General features: G+C 54.0%; 1 protein-coding gene across 1 annotated transcript in view; it reads left to right on the top strand.

The window, feature by feature from the left end:
• Window positions 1–22,012, top strand: part of SLC37A1 (solute carrier family 37 member 1) — a 134,762-nt gene that overhangs the window by 83,461 nt on the left and 29,289 nt on the right. Inside the window, exons 13-18 of the mRNA XM_068271052.1 lie at window positions 7,811–7,873; window positions 10,318–10,403; window positions 12,466–12,514; window positions 13,990–14,063; window positions 19,980–20,058; window positions 20,142–20,239. Coding sequence (XP_068127153.1) covers window positions 7,811–7,873; window positions 10,318–10,403; window positions 12,466–12,514; window positions 13,990–14,063; window positions 19,980–20,058; window positions 20,142–20,239 — 449 coding nt within the window. The remainder of the gene's footprint in view (window positions 1–7,810; window positions 7,874–10,317; window positions 10,404–12,465; window positions 12,515–13,989; window positions 14,064–19,979; window positions 20,059–20,141; window positions 20,240–22,012) is intronic.

Raw genomic sequence — 22,012 nt, 5'->3', positions numbered from 1 at the left:
CCTCCCTACTGCTCCATATAACTCCTCCTTCTCATTAAGGCCTTCCTACTGTTCCATATAACTCCTCCTTCTCCTTAATGCCTTCCTACTGTTCCATATAACTCCTCCTTCTCCTTGAGGCCTTCCTACTGCTCCATATAACTCCTCCTTCTCCTTGAGGCCTTCCTACTGCTCCATATAACTCCTCCTTCTCCTTAAGGCCTTCCTACTGCTCCATATAACTCCTCCTTCTCCTTAAGGCCTTCCTTTTGCTCCATATAACTCCTCCTTCTCCTTAAGGCCTTCCTACTGCTCCATATAACTCCTCCTTCTCCTTAAGGCCTTCCTACTGTTCCATATAACTCCTCCTTCTCCTTAAGGCCTTCCTTCTGTTCCATATAACTCCTCCTTCTCCTTAAGGCCTTCCTACTGCTCCATATAACTCCTCCTTCTCCTTAAGGCCTTCCTACTGTTCCATATAACTCCTCCTTCTCCTTAAGGCCTTCCTACTGTTCCATATAACTCCTCCTTCTCCTTAATGCCTTCCTACTGCTCCATATAACTCCTCCTTCTCCTTAAGGCCTTCCTACTGCTCCATATAACTCCTCCTTCTCCTTAAGGCCTTCCTACTGCTCCATATAACTCCTCCTTCTCCTTGAGGCCTTTCTACTGCTCCATATAACTCCTCCTTCTCCTTGAGGCCTTCCTACTGCTCCATATAACTCCTCCTTCTCCTTGAGGCCTTCCTACTGCTCCATATAACTCCTCCTTCTCCTTAAGGCCTTCCTACTGTTCCATATAACTCCTCCTTCTCCTTGAGGCCTTCCTACTGCTCCATATAACTCCTCCTTCTCTTTGAGGCCTTCCTACTGCTCCATATAACTCCTCCTTCTCCTTAAGGCCTTCCTACTGCTCCATATAACTCCTCCTTCTCCTTGAGGCCTTCCTACTGCTCCATATAACTCCTCCTTCTCCTTAAGGCCTTCCTACTGCTCCATATAACTCCTCCTTCTCCTTGAGGCCTTCCTACTGCTCCATATAACTCCTCCTTCTCCTTGAGGCCTTCCTACTGCTCCATATAACTCCTCCTTCTCCTTGAGGCCTTCCTACTGCTCCATATAACTCCTCCTTCTCCTTAAGGCCTTCCTACTGCTCCATATAACTCCTCCTTCTCCTTGAGGCCTTCCTACTGCTCCATATAACTCCTCCTTCTCTTTGAGGCCTTCCTACTGCTCCATATAACTCCTCCTACTCCTTAAGGCCTTCCTACTGCTCCATATAACTCCTCCTTCTCCTTAAGGCCTTCCTACTGCTCCATATAACTCCTCCTTCTCCTTAAGGCCTTCCTACTGCTCCATATTACTCCTCCTTCTCCTTAAGGCCTTCCTACTGCTCCGTATAACTCCTCCTTCTCCTTGAGGCCTTCCTACTGCTCCATATAACTCCTCCTTCTCCTTGAGGCTTTACTACTGCTCCGTATAACTCCTCCTTCTCATTAAGGCCTTCCTACTGCTCCATATAACTCCTCCTTCTCCTTAATGCCTTCCTACTGCTCCATATAACTCCTCCTTCTCCTTAAGGCCTTCCTACTGTTCCATATAACTCCTCCTTCTCCTTAAGGCCTCCCTACTGCTCCATATAACTCCTCCTTCTCATTAAGGCCTTCCTACTGTTCCATATAACTCCTCCTTCTCCTTAATGCCTTCCTACTGTTCCATATAACTCCTCCTTCTCCTTGAGGCCTTCCTACTGCTCCATATAACTCCTCCTTCTCCTTGAGGCCTTCCTACTGCTCCATATAACTCCTCCTTCTCCTTAAGGCCTTCCTACTGCTCCATATAACTCCTCCTTCTCCTTAAGGCCTTCCTACTGCTCCATATAACTCCTCCTTCTCCTTAAGGCCTTCCTACTGTTCCATATAACTCCTCCTTCTCCTTAAGGCCTTCCTACTGTTCCATATAACTCCTCCTTCTCCTTAATGCCTTCCTACTGCTCCATATAAATCCTCCTTCTCCTTAAGGCCTTCCTACTGCTCCATATAACTCCTCCTTCTCCTTAAGGCCTTCCTACTGCTCCATATAACTCCTCCTTCTCCTTGAGGCCTTCCTACTGCTCCATATAACTCCTCCTTCTCCTTGAGGCCTTCCTACTGCTCCATATATCTCCTCCTTCTCCTTAAGGCCTTCCTACTGCTCCATATAACTCCTCCTCCTCCTTGAGGCCTTCCTACTGCTCCATATAACTCCTCCTTCTCCTTGAGGCCTTCCTACTGCTCCATATAACTCCTCCTTCTCCTTAAGGCCTTCCTACTGCTCCATATAACTCCTCCTTCTCTTTGAGGCCTTCCTACTGCTCCATATAACTCCTCCTTCTCCTTAAGGCCTTCCTACTGCTCCATATAACACCTCCTTCTCCTTGAGGCCTTCCTACTGCTCCATATAACTCCTCCTTCTCCTTAAGGCCTTCCTACTGCTCCATATAACTCCTCCTTCTCCTTAAGGCCTTCCTACTGCTCCATATAACTCCTCCTTCTCCTTAAAGCCTTCCTACTGCTCCATATAACTCCTCCTTCTCCTTGAGGCCTTCCTACTGCTCCATATAACTCCTCCTTCTCCTTAAGGCCTTCCTACTGCTCCATATAACTCCTCCTTCTCCTTAAGGCCTTCCTACTGCTCCATATAACTCCTCCTTCTCCTTGAGGCCTTCCTACTGCTCCATATAACTCCTCCTTCTCTTTGAGGCCTTCCTACTGCTCCATATAACTCCTCCTTCTCCTTAAGGCCTTCCTACTGCTCCATATAACTCCTTCTTCTCCTTAAGGCCTTCCTACTGCTCCATATTACTCCTCCTTCTCCTTAAGGCCTTCCTACTGCTCCATATAACTCCTCCTTCTCCTTGAGGCCTTCCTACTGCTCCATATAACTCCTCCTTCTCCTTGAGGCTTTACTACTGCTCCGTATAACTCCTCCTTCTCATTAAGGCCTTCCTACTGCTCCATATAACTCCTCCTTCTCCTTAATGCCTTCCTACTGCTCCATATAACTCCTCCTTCTCCTAGAGGCCTTCCTACTGCTCCATATAACTCCTCCTTCTCCTTAATGCCTTCCTACTGCTCCATATAACTCCTCCTTCTCCTTAAGGCCTTCCTACTGCTCCATATAACTCCTCCTTCTCCTTAAGGCCTTCCTACTGCTCCATATAACTCCTCCTTCTCCTTAAGGCCTTCCTACTGCTCCATATAACTCCTCCTTCTCCTTAAGGCCTTCCTACTGTTCCATATAACTCCTCCTTCTCCTTGAGGCCTTCCTACTGCTCCATATAACTCCTCCTTCTCTTTGAGGCCTTCCTACTGCTCCATATAACTCCTCCTTCTCCTTAAGGCCTTCCTACTGCTCCATATAACTCCTCCTTCTCCTTAAGGCCTTCCTACTGCTCCATATAACTCCTCCTTCTCCTTAAGGCCTTCCTACTGCTCCATATAACTCCTCCTTCTCCTTAAGGCCTTCCTACTGTTCCATATAACTCCTCCTTCTCCTTGAGGCCTTCCTACTGCTCCATATAACTCCTCCTTCTCTTTGAGGCCTTCCTACTGCTCCATATAACTCCTCCTTCTCCTTAAGGCCTTCCTACTGCTCCATATAACTCCTCCTTCTCCTTGAGGCTTTATTACTGCTCCATATAACTCCTCCTTCTCCTTGAGGCCTTCCTACTGCTCCATATAACTCCTCCTTCTCCTTGAGGCTTTACTACTGCTCCGTATAACTCCTCCTTCTCCTTAAGGCCTTCCTACTGCTCCATATAACTCCTCCTTCTCCTTGAGGCCTTCCTACTGCTCCATATAACTCCTCCTTCTCCTTAATGCCTTCCTACTGCTCCATATAACTCCTCCTTCTCCTTGAGGCCTTCCTACTGCTCCATATAACTCCTCCTTCTCATTAAGGCCTTCCTACTGCTCCATATAACTCCTCCTTCTCCTTAAGGCCTTCCTACTGCTCCATATAACTCCTCCTTCTCCTTGAGGCTTTACTACTGCTCCATATAACTCCTCCTTCTCCTTGAGGCCTTCCTACTGCTCCATATAACTCCTCCTTCTCCTTGAGGCTTTACTACTGCTCCGTATAACTCCTCCTTCTCCTTAAGGCCTTCCTACTGCTCCATATAACTCCTCCTTCTCCTTAAGGCCTTCCTACTGCTCCATATAACTCCTCCTTCTCCTAGAGGCCTTCCTACTGCTCCATATAACTCCTCCTTCTCATTAAGGCCTTCCTACTGCTCCATATAACTCCTCCTCCTCCTTAAGGCCTTCCTACTGCTCCATATAACTCCTCCTTCTCCTTAATGCCTTCCTACTGCTCCATATAACTCCTCCTTCTCCTTGAGGCCTTCCTACTGCTCCATATAACTCCTCCTTCTCCTAGAGGCCTTCCTACTGCTCCATATAACTCCTCCTTCTCCTTAAGGCCTTCCTACTGCTCCATATAACTCCTCCTCCTCCTTGAGGCCTTCCTACTGCTCCATATAACTCCTCCTCCTCCTTGAGGCCTTCCTACTGCTCCATATAACTCCTCCTTCTCCTTGAGGCCTTCCTACTGCTCCATATAACTCCTCCTTCTCCTTGAGGCCTTCCTACTGCTCCATATAACTCCTCCTTCTCCTTGAGGCCTTCCTACTGCTCCATATAACTCCTCCTTCTCCTTGAGGCCTTCCTACTGCTCCATATAACTCCTCCTCCTCCTTGAGGCTTTACTACTGCTCCATATAACTCCTCCTTCTCCTTGAGGCCTTCCTACTGCTCCATAAAACTCCTCCTTCTCATTAAGGCCTTCCTACTGCTCCATATAACTCCTCCTTCTCCTTGAGGCCTTCCTACTGCTCCATATAACTCCTCCTTCTCCTTAATGCCTTCCTACTGCTCCATATAACTCCTCCTTCTCCTTAATGTGTACCTGAGGCGGCACAGGTGGTGCAGATGGGACACAGAGGCATGTTCCCTGGTCCATGATATGTCTGTGTCCCCCTTGCTCTGCATTCTACCCCCCCCCCAAAAAAAAAAATTTGCCCACATGGATGTTGTTGGCCTTTCAAGGGGGAATGGGTGTCCCTGGCAGGAAAGTCACTCCTGCAAAACGCCCCCTTCCCAGGATCCAGTAGGGCAGCTCTGCCTCTCCCCGCCTCTCCCACATCCCTCCTCCCCCCGCCGCCTCTCCCACATCCCTCCTCCCCCCGCCGCCTCTCCCACATCCCTCCCTCCCCCCGCCGCCTCTCCCACATCCCTCCCTCCCCCCGCCGCCTCTCCCACATCCCTCCCTCCCCCCGCCTCTCCCAATCGCTCCTCCGCCTCCCTGTGCTCTGCCTCTCCCACATCCCTCCCCCCCCCCGCCTCTCCCACATCCCTCCCCCCACCTCTCCCACATCCCTCCCCCCCCCCCGCCTCTCCCACATCCCTCCCCCCCCCCGCCTCTCCCACATCCCTCCCTCCCCCCCCGCCTCTCCCACATCCCTCCCTCCCCCCCCCCGCCTCTCCCACATCCCTCCCTCCCCCCCCCCGCCTCTCCCACATCCCTCCCCCCGCCTCTCCCACATCCCCCCCGCCTCTCCCACATCCCTCCCTCCCCCCGCCTCTCCCACATCCCTCCCTCCCCCCCGCCTCTCCCACATCCCTCCCTCCCCCCGCCTCTCCCACATCCCTCCCTCCCCCCGCCTCTCCCACATCCCTCCCTCCCCCCCGCCTCTCCCACATCCCTCTCTCCCCCCCGCCTCTCCCACATCCCTCCCTCCCCCCCGCCTCTCCCACATCCCTCCCTCCCCCCCGCCTCTCCCACATCCCTCCCTCCCCCCGCCTCTCCCAATCGCTCCTCCACCTCCCTGTGCTCTGCCTCTCCCTGCCTCTCCCACATCCCTCCCTCCCCCTGCCTCTCCCACATCCCTCCACCTGCCTCTCCCACATCCCTCCCCCTGCCTCTCCCACATCCCTCCCCCTGCCTCTCCCACATCCCTCCCTCCCCCCCGCCTCTCCCACATCCCTCCCTTCCCCCACCTCTCCCACATCCCTTCCTCCCCCCCCGCCTCTCCCACATCCCTCCCTCCCCCCCCCACCTCTCCCACATCCCTCCCTCCCCCCCCGCCACCTCTCCCACATCCCTCCCTCCCCCCCGCCACCTCTCCCACATCCCTCCCTCCCCCCCCGCCACCTCTCCCACATCCCTCCCTCCCCCCCCGCCACCTCTCCCACATCCCTCCCTCCCCCCCGCCTCTCCCACATCCCTCCCTCCCCCCCGCCGCCTCTCCCAATCGCTCCTCCGCCTCCCTGTGCTCTGCCTCTCCCTGCCTCTCCCACATCCCTCCCCCACATCCCTCCCCCCTGCCTCTCCCACATCCCTCCCTCCCCCCGCCTCTCCCACATCCCTCCCTCCCCCCCGCCTCTCCCACATCCCTCCCTCCCCCCCGCCTCTCCCACATCCCTCCCTCCCCCCAGCCTCTGCCACTTCCCTCCCCCCCACCTCCCTGTGCTCTGCCTCTCCACCACTTCTACCACATCCCTATGCCCCCCCCCCCCCCGTGCTCCCTGTGCTCTCTCACCCCCCCCCCCCGCCTCTCCCACATTGTTCCTCCACCTCCCTGTGCTTTGCCTCTCCCACATCCCTCCGCCCCCCCGCCTCTCCCACATCCCTCCCTCCATCCCCCGGCTCTCCCACAACCCTCCCTCCCCCCCCCCCACCTCTCCCACATCCCTCCCTCCCCCCCCCGCCTCTCCCACATCCCTCCCTCCCCCCCCCACCTCTCCCACAACCCTTCCTCCCCCCCGCCTCTCCCACAACCCTCTTTCCCCCCCACCTCTCCCACAACCCTCTCTCCCCCCCCGCCTCTCCCACAACCCTCTCTCCCCCGCCTCTCCCACATCCCTCTCTTCCCCCTTGCCTCTCCCACATCCCTTCCTCCCCCCCCCCCCCCCCGCCTCTCCCACATCCCTTCCTCCCCACCGCCTCTCCCACATCCCTTCCTCCCCGCCTCCCTGTGCTCTGTCTCTCCCCCACCTCTCCCACATTGCTCCTCCACCTCCCTGTGCTCTGCCTCTCCCCCCGCCTCTCCCACTTCCCTCCCCTCACCTCCCTGTGCTCTGCCTTTCCCCCCGCCTCCCCCACATTGCTCCTCTGCCTCCCTGTGCTCTCCCACATCCCTTCCTCCCCGCCTCTCCCACGTCCCTCTCCCCACCTCCATGTGCTCTGCCTCTCCCCCTGCCTTTCCCACATAGCTCTTCCACCTCCCTGTGCTCTGCCTCTACCCCCGCCTCTCCCACGTCCATCCCCCGCCTCTCCCACGTCCATCCCCCCACCTCCCTGTGCTCTGCATCTTCCCCTGCCTTTCCCTCATCGTTCCCCCGCCTCCCCCACATCCCTCTCCCACGTCCTCCCCCACCTTCCTGTGCTCTGCCTCTCCCCCACCTCTCCCAAGTTCCTCACTCGCCTCCCTGTGCTCTGCCTCTCCCACGTACCTCCCCCTGCCTCTCTGAACTCTGCCTCTCTCCCTCCCCCCACCTCTCCCACGTCTATCCCCCACCTCTCCGTACTCTGCCTCTCCCCCACCTCTCCCACATCTCTTCTCCCGCCTCCCTGTGCTCTGCCTCTCCTACTCCATATGACTCCTCCCTCTTTGCCATGGTAGCCCTCCTCCTGCTCCATATGACACCTCCCTTTCTGCCATATGGGCACCACTACAATCCTGTTACTACTGCTAGAATTCCTGCTATTGTTTTCTGAGACCTGCACTGTTGTTTCTATGCCTCCTCTATATAAAATAATAAATGCTCCTCACCGATCTTGTGATCCGACAGGCGGGATGGATGCACGTCATGCTGGTGACTTGTCAACGCTCTTTGATGTTGGTGGTATTTTCGGTGAGTTATTTTACTAGAAAATCTTTCAAAAAATGGGTTTACCCAAGCTACCTGCCAGGTTTAAGGATCAATAAGTGTGTGGTGTGCAGTCAGTGATCCCCCTGAGATCAATCTACCCAAGAAAGACTGGACATCTCTTAACCAATGAGCAAGCATTACCTTGACCATGTTATACAGAGAGCCCAGACAGAAGTATGTGCTGAGGCATGGCCTGGGGAATGGCCCGGAGGGTGTGCTTCCTCAGATAGGGGTGCAGGGCAAGAGGATGACCGTTAGGGCCATGAAAGGAGGTAGAAGTGAAGGATGCTGGATAGGTAGAATAAGTAAACCTTGTTGCTATAGGGATCTGTGATAGGTGGAGGCAGGGCCGGATTTGTACTTTACATCACCCAATGCCAGGTGTCATAAACCGCCCCCCCCCCCACCTCCCACCCCAACACTATTCTGTCTAAAAACCTTACCCACCACCACCACCACAAGGATTATAAGGACTACTACCTCCATCTATTGTGTACCCCCTCTCCCCACCACCACAATGTCTACTACCTCCATCTAACCTGTATGTATCCTATACTCCCCCTACCACCACAAGGACTACTACCTCCATCTACACTGTACCCATCACCAGAAGGACTACTACCTCCATCTATCCTGTACGCCCCCCCCCCCCCCACCACCACCACCACCACAAGGACTACTACCTCCATCTATTGTGTACCCCCTCTCCTCACCACCACAATGTCTACTACCTCCATCTATCTTGTATGTACCCTGTACCCCCCCCCCCCCCCCCCACCACCACCACCACCACCACAAGGACTACTACCTCCATCTATTTTGATACAAGACAGAAAGACAGATGGTGGTAGTAGACCTTGTAGTCCTTGTGGTGGTGGTACAGGATATAGGATAGATGGAGGTAGTAGACATTGTGGTGGGTGTACGGGATAGGAGTTAGTAGACATTGTGGTGGTGGGTAGAGGGGGGTACACAATAGGTTAATACCTCAATCTATTGTGTACCCCCCTCTACCCACCACCACAATGTCTACTAACTCCTATCCCGTACACCCACCACAATGTCTACTACCTCCATCTATCCTATATCCTGTACCACCACCACAATGTCTACTACCTCCATCTATCCTGTATGTATCCTATACTCCCCCTACCACCACAAGGACTTCCACCTCCATCTACACTGTACCCATCACCAGAAGGACTACTACCTCCATCTATCCTGTACGCCCCCCCCCCCCCCCCCCCCACCACCACCACAAGGACTACTACCTCCATCTATTGTGTACCCTCTCTCCTCACCACCACAATGTCTACTACCTCCATCTATCCTGTATGTATCCTGTACCCCCCCCCCCCACCACCACCACAAGGACTACTACCTCCATCTATTTTGATACAAGACAGAAAGACAGATGGTGGTAGTAGACCTTGTAGTCCTTGTGGTGGTGGTACAGGATATAGGATAGATGGAGGTAGTAGACATTGTGGTGGGTGTACGGGATAGTAGTTAGTAGACATTGTGGTGGTGGGTAGAGGGGGGGGGGTACTCAATAGATGGAGGTATTAGACCTTGTAATCCTTGTGGTGGTGGGTACAGGATAGATGGAGGTAGTAGTCCTTGTGGTGGTGGTACAGGATATAGGATAGATGGAGGTAGTAGACATTGTGGTGGGTGTACGGGATAGGAGTTAGTAGACATTGTGGTGGTGGGTAGAGGGGGGTACACAATAGATTGAGGTATTAGACCTTGTAATCCTTGTGGTGGTGGGTACAGGATAGATGGAGGTAGTAGTCCTTGTGGTGGTGGTACAGGATACAGGATAGATGGAGGTAGTAGACATTGTGGTGGGGGTACGGGATAGATGGAGTTAGTAGACATTGTGGTGGTGGGTAGAGGGGGGGGGGGTACTCAATAGATGGAGGTATTAGACCTTGTAATCCTTGTGGTGGTGGGTACAGGATAGATGGAGGTATTAGACCTTGTAATCCTTGTGGTGGTGGGTACAGGATAGATGGAGGTAGTAGTCCTTGTGGTAGTGGGTGGGGGGGTGATACAAGACAGAAAGACAGATGGCGGTAGTAGACCTTGTAGTCCTTGTGGTGGTGGTACAGGATACAGGATAGATGGAGGTAGTAGTCTTTGTGGTGGTGGTAGTGGGGGGGGGGGTGATACAAGACAGAAAGACAGATGGAGGCAGTAGACCTTGACGAGGAGAGGGATACAAGATTTTATCAGATACAATAAGTCTCTATAAGCAGCTGCCTGGCTCAGCCATTTGATTGTGTGGAGACAACAAGAGAAACATATTTTCAATACATCTGGAAGGATCTGGAAGCAATCATTAAATACAGAAAGTGTGGCTGAGAAATGTCCGATTTGTTTGTGTTACAAGTCTGAGTTCCTCACAAGTTTTTCCCCTCTAGGCGGAATTGTAGCCGGTGTCATCTCGGATAAATCTCACAAGAGAGCCACAACCTGTGGAATTATGCTGATGTTTGCTGCCCCCACGGTAAGTACAGACCATGCCGTGACTTATGCTGGGTACACATGATGCAATTTCCTGTCCAATCAACCGGAAATCTGACAGGAAGTTGCATTGTGTGTACATATCCAAACTGTTCCTGATTGTTAACTGGATTGATTTTTCCAATGCTAACTATCCAATATGGATTGGGAGCTGATCAGACATGTTGGAAGTAATCTGCTCCATCTCATCTATCGGATGGGAAGTTGCATAGTGTATACTGAGCATAATGGAGACTAATGGGTTCTGGCCAATGGGCATTCTCTCTGTCATTGTTTCTTCTCATGTCCTGTCTTCCCTACTGTCTTCTTGCCTCATCTTTGTCTCTCCCTTTATTCCCTCTGTTTTCTTACATCTCGTCTCGTATGTTTTTGCATGTCCTCTCGTCTCTCTGATCTTCTCCTACCCTCAGATCTTCTTCTCTCTGTGTCTTCTCCTACCCTCAGGTCTTCTTCTCTCTGATCTTCTCCTACCCTCAGATCTTCTTCTCTCTGATCTTCTCCTACCCTCAGGTCTTCTTCTCTCTGTGTCTTCTCCTACCCTCAGGTCTTCTCGTCTCTCTGATCTTCTCCTACCCTCAGGTCTTCTCGTCTCTCTGATCTTCTCCTACCCTCAGGTCTTCTCGTCTCTCTGATCTTCTCCTACCCTCAGGTCTTCTCGTCTCTCTGATCTTCTCCTACCCTCAGGTCTTCTCGTCTCTCTGATCTTCTCCTACCCTCAGGTCTTCTTCTCTCTGATCTTCTCCTACCCTCAGATCTTCTTCTCTCTGTGTCTTCTCCAACCCTCAGATCTTCTTCTCTCTGTGTCTTCTCCTACCCTCAGATCTTCTCGTCTCTCTGATCTTCTCCTACCCTCAGATCTTCTTCTCTCTGATCTTCTCCTACCCTCAGATCTTCTCGTCTCTCTGATCTTCTCCAACCCTCAGATCTTCTTCTCTCTGTGTCTTCTCCTACCCTCAGATCTTCTTCTCTCTGATCTTCTCCTACCCTCAGATCTTCTTCTCTCTGTGTCTTCTCCTACCCTCAGATCTTCTTCTCTCTGATCTTCTCCTACCCTCAGATCTTCTTCTCTCTGATCTTCTCCTACCCTCAGATCTTCTTCTCTCTGATCTTCTCCTACCCTCAGATCTTCTTCTCTCTGATCTTCTCCTACCCTCAGATCTTCTTCTCTCTGTGTCTTCTCATATCTTCCTACCTTCCCTCCATACCTCCTGTTCTCATTTCCTCCACTCATTATCGTCTCTTGTTTCTTCATTTATTGCTCCTTTCTTTGTTTCTCTCCAGCTCTGGTGTTTTCTCACATTCGCCGCTCTCATGTCTTCTGACATCTGAAATTCTCTCCACCCATCTCCTCTCGGTATTTTCTCCTCTCTGTATTTTCTCCTCTCTGGTGCCTTCTCTCCCCTCCTCTCTACATGATTGTATCTTCTTCTCTTATTTTCTCCTCTTGTAACTTCTCCACTATCGTCACTTCTCCTCTCTCCCATTTCCTTCCTCATTTACTCGTTTCTCATATCTTTTCATTTCTTCTCTAGTGTGTCTCTTCTTCTCTCATTTTTTTCTCTCTCATAACTTCCTTTATAGTCTCTCCTCTGGTGCATTGTCTTTTCTTTTCACCTCAGCATAGCTTATTCCTCATATCTTTTCTCCTCTCAGTCACTCTTCTCTCTCATATCATCTTTTATATTCTCTCTTCTCATCTCATCTCTCTGGTACCTTCTCTCTTCACCTCAGCATAGCTTATTCCTCATCTCTTCTCTCCCCTCAGCCAGTCTTCTCTAATAAATGTGAAATCCTAATAAACAAAGTGGTGTAACTATAGTGACTGGGGGGGTGGACTCCCTGCCCCCCCCCCCTCTTCTGCACAGTAGCAGGTAAGTATTACACTGCTCCACTACATGTGGGGATAGGATGTTGTTGGAAGCTCCTCAGATAGCCAGGAGGTCCATATTCCACCTGTGGGCCTGGAGTATGACACCTGTTCTCCACAGGTTGGAAATGTTGTATAATGTGCACAGGAATTCATCCTTTCATCTTCTTATTTGCAGCTCTATTTCTTCACTGCAGTCAGTAACACGGGGCCGGTATACACAGTGTGTGAGTATGATGGATGGTCCAACCTTCAGACGTTACCTACAATGTCCGATCCTCCAATCACTTTCTTTCCTCTTTCTTCTCACATTCATTCCTGGCTGACTCTCCTGTGTCCTGTTTTCTCTTATCCTACTCTGGATGTCTATCTCTTGCTGTCTCTGGTGCTCTCTTGCATTCTCTGGCACTCTCTTGCTTTCTCTGGCGCTCTCCTGCTGTCTCTGGTGCTCTCCTGCTGTCTCTTGCTTTCTCTGGTGCTCTCTTGCTGTCTGTGGTGCTCTCTTGCTTTCTCTGACACACTCTTGCTTTCTCTGGCACTCTCTGGTGCTCGCTTGCTGTCTCTGGTGCTCGCTTGCTGTCTCTGGCGCTCACTTGCTGTCTCTGGCACTCTCTTGCTGTCTCTGGCCCTCTCTTGCTGTCTCTGGCGCTCTCTGGCAGTCTCTGGCAGTCTCTGTCAGTCTCTGTCGCTCTCTTGCAGTCTTTGGCGCTCTCTTGCAGTCTTTGGCGCTCTCTTGCAGTCTTTGGCGCTCTTTTTCGGTCTCTGGTGCTCTCTTGCTGTCTCTGGCGCTCTCTTGCTGTCTCTGACATTCTCTTGCAGTCTCTGGCACTCTCTTGCTGTGTTTTGCTGTCTCTGGCACTCTCTTGCAGTATCTGTCTCTCTCTGGCAGTCTTTGACACTCTCTGGCACTCTCTTGCTCTCTCTCGCTGTCTCTGGCATTATCTTGACCTCTCTGGCAGTCTCTGGCACTCCATTGGTGTCTCTGGTGCTCTCTTGCTGTCTCTGGCACTCTCTTGCTCTCTCTTGGTGTCTCTGGCGCTCTCTGGCTGTCTCTGGCGCTCTTTTGCTGTGCTCTCTTGCTGTCTCTGGCACTCTCTGGCACTCTCTGATATTCTCTTGCAGTCTCTGGCACTCTCTGGCAGTCTCTGGCACTCTCTGGCACTCTCTGGCAGTCTCTGGCAGTCTCTGGCACTCTCTTGCAGTCTCTGGCACTCTCTGGCAGTCTTTGACACTCTCTGGCACTCTCTTGCTCTCTCTGGCTGTCTCTGGCATTATCTTGACCTCTCTGGCAGTCTCTGGCACGCCATTGGTGTCTCTGGCGCTCTCTTGGTGTCTCTGCCACTCTTACTCTCTCTTGGTGTCTCTGGCGCACTGTCTTGCTTTCTCTGGCAGTCTCTGGCGCTCTCTGGCAGTCTCTGGCGCTCTCTGGCAGTCTCTGGCGCTCTTGGTGTCTCTGGCAGTCTCTGGCGCTCTCTTGCAGTCTCTGGCGCTCTCTTGCAGTCTCTGGCGCTCTCTTGCAGTCTCTGGCGCTCTCTTGGTGTCTCTGGTGCTCTCTTGGTGTCTCTGGCGCTCTCTTGGTGTCTCTGGCGCTCTCTTGGTGTCTCTGGCGCTCTCTTGGTGTCTCTGGCGCTCTCTTGGTGCCTCTGGCAGTGTGTGGCGCTCTCTTGCAGACTCTGATTCGCACTGTCTGTTTGAATTGCAGTGATGCTGCTGGTGTGCGGAGCGCTGGTGAATGGGCCGTATGCACTAATCACGACCGCCGTGTCGGCTGACCTGGTGAGTAGACGCAGTGATAGGGGGATCACACTCCTGTCAGTTTACCGTGACCTCATAGATGTGAATGAGCACCGAATCACCTCTTATACAGTAACGGGCGTCCCCTCTTCCTCTATACCCCTCTGCTGATACTCTCTGACATCCACACCAGCTAATCAGATCCGTGGTGATACAATCCTGACTCTGACTGGTCCAATGTTTCTAATCTAAAATTGCCCTAAAATGTCAGAGTTTCTGTATCGCGGGATTTCTGCAGAATTCGGATTTCCGCACACCAATTTCTGCCACGGAAAACAGTTTTCTGACCGGAAACGCAGAAATCTGAATTCCATGGAATTTGAAAGCTCATCCCTACTCCATACGTCACTTCCGTACAGTGCAGTTTCTAGGCTAAAATGCACACAGGGCGAGGGTGTAAAAATTGCGCCCCCCCCATCCCCCCCGAGCAAGGTATGGGTGCCCACAGTATAGGTTAGCCAGGTCTAGTTTCCCTTAGTATAGGTCCCCCCAGTATAGGTAGCCAAGAATAGGTACCCCAGTATAGGTAGCCAGGCATAGGTGAGCCAGTATAGTTGCCCCCGCTATAGGTTAGCCAGGTAGGTGCCTCCAGTATAGGTAGCCAGTATAGTTGCCCCCAGTATAGGTTAGATAGGCAGACGCCCCCGGTATAAGTTAGATAGGTAGGTGCCCCAGTACAGGTTAGCTAGGTGGGTGCCTCTAATATAGGTAGCCAGAATAGTTGCCCCCAGCATAGGTTAGATAGATAGGTAGGTGCCCCCAGTATAGGTCATTTAGGTAGGTGTCTCCAATATAGGTAGCCAGTATAGTTGTCACCTGTATAGGCTAGCTAGGTACGTAGGTGCCCCCAATACAGGTTAGATAAGTGCCCCCAGTATAGGTTAGATAAGTAGCTGCCCCCCCCCCCCCCCCCCAGTATAGGTTAGATAGGTAGCTGCCCCCCAGTATAGGTTAGATAGGTAGGTGCCCCCCAGTATAGGTTAGATTAGGTAGCTGCCCCCCCCCCCCTTCCAGTATAGGCTAGATTAGACAGGTGCCCCCCAGTATAGGTTAGATAGGTAGCTACCCCCCAGCATAGGTTAGATTAGGTAGGTGCCCCCCAGTATAGGTTAGATAGGTAGCTGCCCCCCAGTGTAGGTTAGATAGGTAGCTGCCCCCCAGTGTAGGTTAGATAGGTAGCTGCCCCCCAGTGTAGGTTAGATTAGGTAGGTGCCCCCCAGGATAGGTTAGGTAGCTGCCCCCCAGCGTAGGTTAGATTAGGTAGGTGCCCCCCAGCGTAGGTTAGATTAGGTAGGTGCCCCCCAGGATAGGTTAGATAGGTAGCTGCCCCCCAGCGTAGGTTAGATTAGGTAGGTGCCCCCCAGGATAGGTTAGATAGGTAGGTGCCCCCCAGCGTAGGTTAGATTAGGTAGGTGCCCCCCAGGATAGGTTAGATAGGTAGCTGCCCCCCAGCGTAGGTTAGATAGGTAGCTGCCCCCCAGCGTAGGTTAGATAGGTAGCTGCCCCCCAGCGTAGGTTAGATTAGGTAGGTGCCCCCCAGCGTAGGTTAGATAGGTAGCTGTCAGGGGCGTAGGAATAGGCCCTGCAGCCCCTGCGCCCGCGGGGGGGCCCGGCCCCCCCCTGGGGCCCGCTTGGGGCCGTTTTGTGGGTGCTGGAGGGGTGGCAGCATGAGGGGAAAGCCTTGCCCACAGTCGGCGGGGAGAGGGGTAGTTCCCCCCTCTCCCTCACCTCGGGGCTCTCCCCTCTGCGCTCCCCTCCAGCTCGTAAGTGTCTGTGGGGCTGTGGTGGGCAGCGAGCGGCGGGCAGATACATACCTGCTTCCGTGCGTTCCATCGGAGACTTCTCCCTCTAGCGGCTGACGTGACGTCAGCCGCTAGAGGGAGAAGTCTCCGATGGAACGCACGGAAGCAGGTATGTATCTGCCCGCCGCTCGCTGCCCACCACAGCCCCACAGACACTTACGAGCTGGAGGGGAGCGCAGAGGGGAGAGCCCCGAGGTGAGGGAGAGGGGGGAACTACCCCTCTCCCCGCCGACTGTGGGCAAGGCTTTCCCCTCATGCTGCCACCCCTCCAGCACCCACAAAACGGCCGCGAGCGGGCCCCGGGGGGAGGGGGGGGGGGGGGGGGGCGCTCAGAAAATCTGCAGGGGGGCCCGGTGGGGCCTAGTTACGCCCCTGGTAGCTGTCCCCCATAATGGAGGGGGGAAGCACCGTAGCCGCGGGGAGGGCAACCCGACCTCTCCCTCCCTCTCCCGGGCCGCCCTCCGTGCTCCCCCCTCAGATGTATAGTAAGCAGCAGCAGCCAGGGAGGGAGCGCTGTACACAACATACCTCCCTGGCTCCAAGCGCTGCTCTGTCGTCGCCGGTCTTCTCCCATCTGCCTACACGCTGATACACACGCTGCTTCCGGCTAAACAGGAAGCAGCGTGTGTATAAGCGTGTATGCAGAGGGGAGAAGACTGGCGGCGACAGAGCAGCGCTTGGAGCCAGGGAGGTAAGTTGTGTACAGCGCTCCCTCCCTGGCTGCTGCTGCTTACTATACATCTGAGGGGGGAGCACGGAGGGCGGCCCGGGAGAGGGAGGGAGAGGTCGGGCTGCCCTCCCCGCGGCTCCGGCTCCCCCCTCCATTACAGCGCCCCCCTCCCAACAGCGCCCCGGGCGGTGGCACGCCCCGCACGGGGCTAGAAACGGGCATGCTTCCGTACAGCAGGATCGGGGTGATGTCCTGATGGCACGAAATGTTTGTCAATACCCCACAATCCTCCTCCTCACTCTGACTCCTCCCCTCCTGATCACCAACATTCACCTCCCTCACTCTGTGACTCCTCCTCTCCTGATCACCCACATTCACCTCCCTCACTGTGACTCCTCCCCTCCTGATCACCCACATTCACCTCCCTCACTCTGTGACTCCTCCCCTCCTGATCACCCACATTCACCTCCCTCACTCTGCGACTCCTCCCCTCCTGATCACCCCACATTCACCTCCCTCACTCTGTGACTCCTCCCCTCCTGATCACCCCACATTCACCTCCCTCACTCTGACTCCTCCCCTCCTGATCACCCACATTCACCTCCCTCACTCTGTGACTCCTCCCCTCCTGATCACCCACATTCACCTCCCTCACTCTGTGACTCCTCCCCTCCTGATCACCCACATTCACCTCCCTCACTCTGTGACTCCTCCCCTCCTGATCACCCACATTCACCTACCTCACTCTGTGACTCCTCCCCTCCTGATCACCCTCATTCACCTCCCTCACTCTGTGACTCCTCCCCTCCTGATCACCCCACATTCACCTCCCTCACTCTGTGACTCCTCCCCTCCTGATCACCCACATTCACCTCCCTCACTCTGTGACTCCTCCCCTCCTGATCACCCACATTCACCTCCCTCACTCTGTGACTCCTCCCCTCCTGATCACCCACATTCACCTACCTCACTCTGACTCCTCCCCTCCTGATCACCCTCATTCACCTCCCTCACTCTGTGACTCCTCCCCTCCTGATGACCCACATTCACCTCCCTCTCTGTGACTCCTCCCCTCCTGATCACCCACATTCACCTCCCTCACTCTGTGACTCCTCCCCTCCTGATCACCCTCATTCAACTCCCTCACTCTGTGACTCCTCCCCTCCCTCACTCTGTGACTCCTCCCCTCCTGATCACCCACATTCACCTCCCTCTCTGTGACTCCTCCCCTCCTGATCACCCACAATCACCTCCCTCACACTGTGACTCCTCTCCTGATCACCCACATTCACCTACCTCACTCTGTGACTCCTCCCCTCCTGATCACCCACAATCACCTCCCTCACTCTGTGACTCCTCCCCTCCTGATCACCCACAATCACCTCCCTCACTCTGTGACTCCTCCCCTCCTGATCACCCTCATTCACCTCCCTCACTCTGTGACTCCTCCCCTCCTGATCACCCACATTCGCCTCCCTCTCTGTGACTCCTCCCCTCCTGATCACCCACAATCCCCTCCCTCACTTTGACTCCTCCCCTCCAGGTCACCCTCATTCACCTCCCTCACTCGGTGACTCCTCCCCTCCTGATCACCCACAATCACCTCCCTCACTCTGTGACTCCTCCCTCCTGATCACCCACAATCACCTCCCTCACACTGTGACTCCTCTCCTGATCACCCACATTCACCTCCCTCACTCTGGGACTCCTCCTCTCCTGATCACCCACATTCACCTTCCTCACTCTGTGACTCCTCCCCTCCTGATCACCCACATTCATCTCCCTCACTCTGTGACTCCTCCCCTCCTGATCACCCACATTCATCTCCCTCACTCTGTGACTCCTCCCCTCCTGATCACCCACATTCACCTCCCTCACTCTGTGACTCCGCCTCTCCTGATCACCCACATTCACCTCCCTCACTCTGTGACTCCTCCCCTCCTGATCACCCACATTCACCTCCCTCACTCTGTGACTCCTCCTCTCCTGATCACCCTCATTCACCTCCCTCACTCTGTGACTCCTCCCCTCCTGATCGCCCACATTCACCTCCCTCACTCTGTGACTCCTCCCCTCCTGATCACCCACATTCACCTCCCTCTCTGTGACTCCTCCTCTCCTGATCACCCACATTCACCTCCCTCACTCTGTGACTCCTCCCCTCCTGATTACCCCACAATCACCTCCCTCACTCTGTGACTCCTCCCCTCCTGATCACCCACTTTCACCTCCCTCACTCTGTGACTCCTCCCCTCCTTATCACCCACAATCACCTCTTTCACTCTGTGACTCCTCCTCTCGAACACCCACATTCACTTCCCTCACTCTGTGACTCTTCCCCTCCTGATCACCCACATTCACCTCCCTCACTATGTGACTCCTCCTCTCCTGATCACCCTCATTCACCTCCCTCACTCTGTGACTCTTCCCCTCCTGATCACCCACATTCACCTCCCTCACTCTGTGACTCCTCCCCTCCTGATCACCCACATTCACCTCCCTCACTCTGTGACTCCTCCTCTCCTGATCACCCTCATTCACCTCCCTCACTCTGTGACTCCTCCCCTCCTGATCACCCTCATTCACCTCCCTCACTCAGTGACTCCTCCCCTCCTGATCACCCACATTCACCTCCCTCACTCTGTGACTCCTCCCCTCCTGATCACCCTCATTCACCTCCCTCACTCTGTGACGACTCCTCTCCTGATCACCCTCATTCACCTCCCTCACTCAGTGACTCCTCCCCTCCTGATCACCCACAATCACCTCCCTCACTCTGTGACTCCTCCCCTCCTGATCACCCTCATTCACCTCCCTCACTCTGTGACTCCTCCCCTCCTGATCACCCACATTCACCTCCCTCACTCTGTGACTCCTCCCCTCCTGATCACCCCACAATCACCTCCCTCACTCTGTGACTCCTCCCCTCCTGATCACCCTCATTCACCTCCCTCACTCTGTGACTCCTCCTCTCCTGATCACCCTCATTCACATCCCTCACTCTGTGACTCCTCCCCTCCTGATCACCCACATTCACCTCCCTCACTCTGACTCCTCCCCTCCTGATCACCCACATTCACCTCCCTCACTCTGTGACTCCTCCTCTCCTGATCACACTCATTCACCTCCCTCACTCTGTGACTCCTCCCCTCCTGATCACCCTCATTCACCTCCCTCACTCAGTGACTCCTCCCCTCCTGATCACCCACATTCACCTCCCTCACTCTGTGACTCCTCCTCTCCTGATCAGCCTAAATCCCCTCCCTCACTCTGTGACTCCTCCTCTCCTGATCAGCCCCAGTCCCCTCCCTCACTCTCTGACTCCTCCTCTGACATGTTTCAGGTAGAGGGTTTGGTCAGGCCTGAGTCACTTCTTGGAGACTTTGGTCTGGATGTTTGTGGTGACACATTGTCTTCTCTTCACAGGGGACACACAAGTCCTTGAAGGGGAATGCTCATGCTCTGTCCACAGTTACAGCCATTATAGACGGCACTGGATCTGTTGGTAAGTCCCCTCGTAAATCCCTTTACTAATCACTAATGCACGCGGCCCCCAATATCCCCCCTGACTCCTCCGTCTCCCTGCAGGGGCTGCACTTGGTCCACTGCTGGCTGGACTCCTGTCTCCATATGGATGGCACAATGTCTTCTTCATGCTGATGCTGAGCGATGCCTTCGCCCTGCTGGTGAGTCCATTCTGCTATTCTCTCCTGTAACTGCTCCATGCTCACCATCCTCTCACTGCTCCTGAGGGACGATCCTCGCCCTGCTGGTGAGTCCGTTCTGCTATTCTCTCCTGTAACTGCTCCATGCTCACCATCCTCTCACTGCTCCTGAGGGACGATCCTCGCCCTGCTGGTGAGTCCGTTCTGCTATTCTCTCCTGTAACTGCTCCATGCCCACTATCCTCTCACTGCTCCTGAGGGACGATCCTCGCCATACTGGTAAGTCCGTTCTGCTATTCTCTCCTATAACTCTGCTCCATGCTCACTATCCTCTCACTGCTGTTCCTGAGGGACGATCCTCGCCATACTGGTAAGTCCGTTCTGCTATTCTCTCCTATAACTCTGCTCCATGCTCACTATCCTCTCACTGCTGTTCCTGAGGGACGATCCTCTCCCTGCTGGTGAGTCCATTCTGCTATTCTCTCCTGTAACTCTGCTCCATGCTCACTATCCTCTCACTGCTGTTCCTGGGGGACGATCCTCGCCCTGCTGGTGAGTCCGTTCTGCTATTCTCTCCTGTAACTCTGCTCCATGCTCACTATCCTCTCACTGCTGCTCCTGAGGGACGATCCTCGCCCTACTGGTGAGTCCGTTCTGCTATTCACTCATGTAACTGCTCCATGCTCACCATGCTCTCACTGCTCATGAGGGACGATCCTCGCCCTGCTGGTGAGTCCGTTCTGCTATTCTCTCCTGTAACTGCTCCATGCTCACTATCCTCTCACTGCTCCTGAGGGACGATCCTCGCCATACTGGTAAGTCCGTTCTGCTATTCTCTCCTATAACTCTGCTCCATGCTCACTATCCTCTCACTGCTGTTCCTGAGGGACGATCCTCTCCCTGCTGGTGAGTCCATTCTGCTATTCTCTCCTGTAACTCTGCTCCATGCTCACTATCCTCTCACTGCTGTTTCTGAGGGACGATCCTCGCCCTACTGGTGAGTCCATTCTGCTATTCTCTCCTGTAGCTCTGCTCCATGCTCACTATCCTCTCACTGCTCCTGAGGGACGATCCTCTCCCTGCTGGTGAGTCCATTCTGCTATTCTCTCCTGTAACTGCTCCATGCTCACTATCCTCTCACTGCTCCTGAGGGACGATCCTCTCCCTGCTGGTGAGTCCATTCTGCTATTCTCTCCTGTAACTCTGCTCCATGCTCACTATCCTCTCACTGCTGTTCCTGAGGGACGATCCTCGCCCTGCTGGTGAGTCCATTCTGCTATTCTCTCCTGTAACTCTGCTCCATGCTCACTATCCTCTCACTGCTGTTCCTGAGGGACGATCCTCTCCCTGCTGGTGAGTCCGTTCTGCTATTCTCTCCTATAACTCTGCTCCATGCTCACTATCCTCTCACTGCTGCTCCTGAGGGACGATCCTCTCCCTGCTGGTGAGTCCATTCTGCTATTCTCTCCTGTAGCTCTGCTCCATGCTCACTATCCTCTCACTGCTGCTCCTGAGGGACGATCCTCTCCCTGCTGGTGAGTCCGTTCTGCTATTCTCTCCTGTAGCTCTGCTCCATGCTCACTATCCTCTCACTGCTGTTCCTGAGGGATGATCCTCTCCCTGCTGGTGAGTCCATTCTGCTATTCTCTCCTGTAACTCTGCTCCATGCTCACTATCCTCTCACTGCTGTTCCTGAAGGACAATCCTCTCCCTGCTGGTGAGTCCATTCTGCTATTCTCTCCTGTAGCTCTGCTCCATGCTCACTATCCTCTCACTGCTGTTCCTGAGGGATGA

Source organism: Hyperolius riggenbachi, chromosome 2 (assembly GCF_040937935.1).
Source record: "Hyperolius riggenbachi isolate aHypRig1 chromosome 2, aHypRig1.pri, whole genome shotgun sequence".
Taxonomy (NCBI): domain Eukaryota; kingdom Metazoa; phylum Chordata; class Amphibia; order Anura; family Hyperoliidae; genus Hyperolius; species Hyperolius riggenbachi.
Note: the sequence above shows the minus strand (reverse complement) of the source record. Positions and strands in the feature narration are given on the sequence as shown.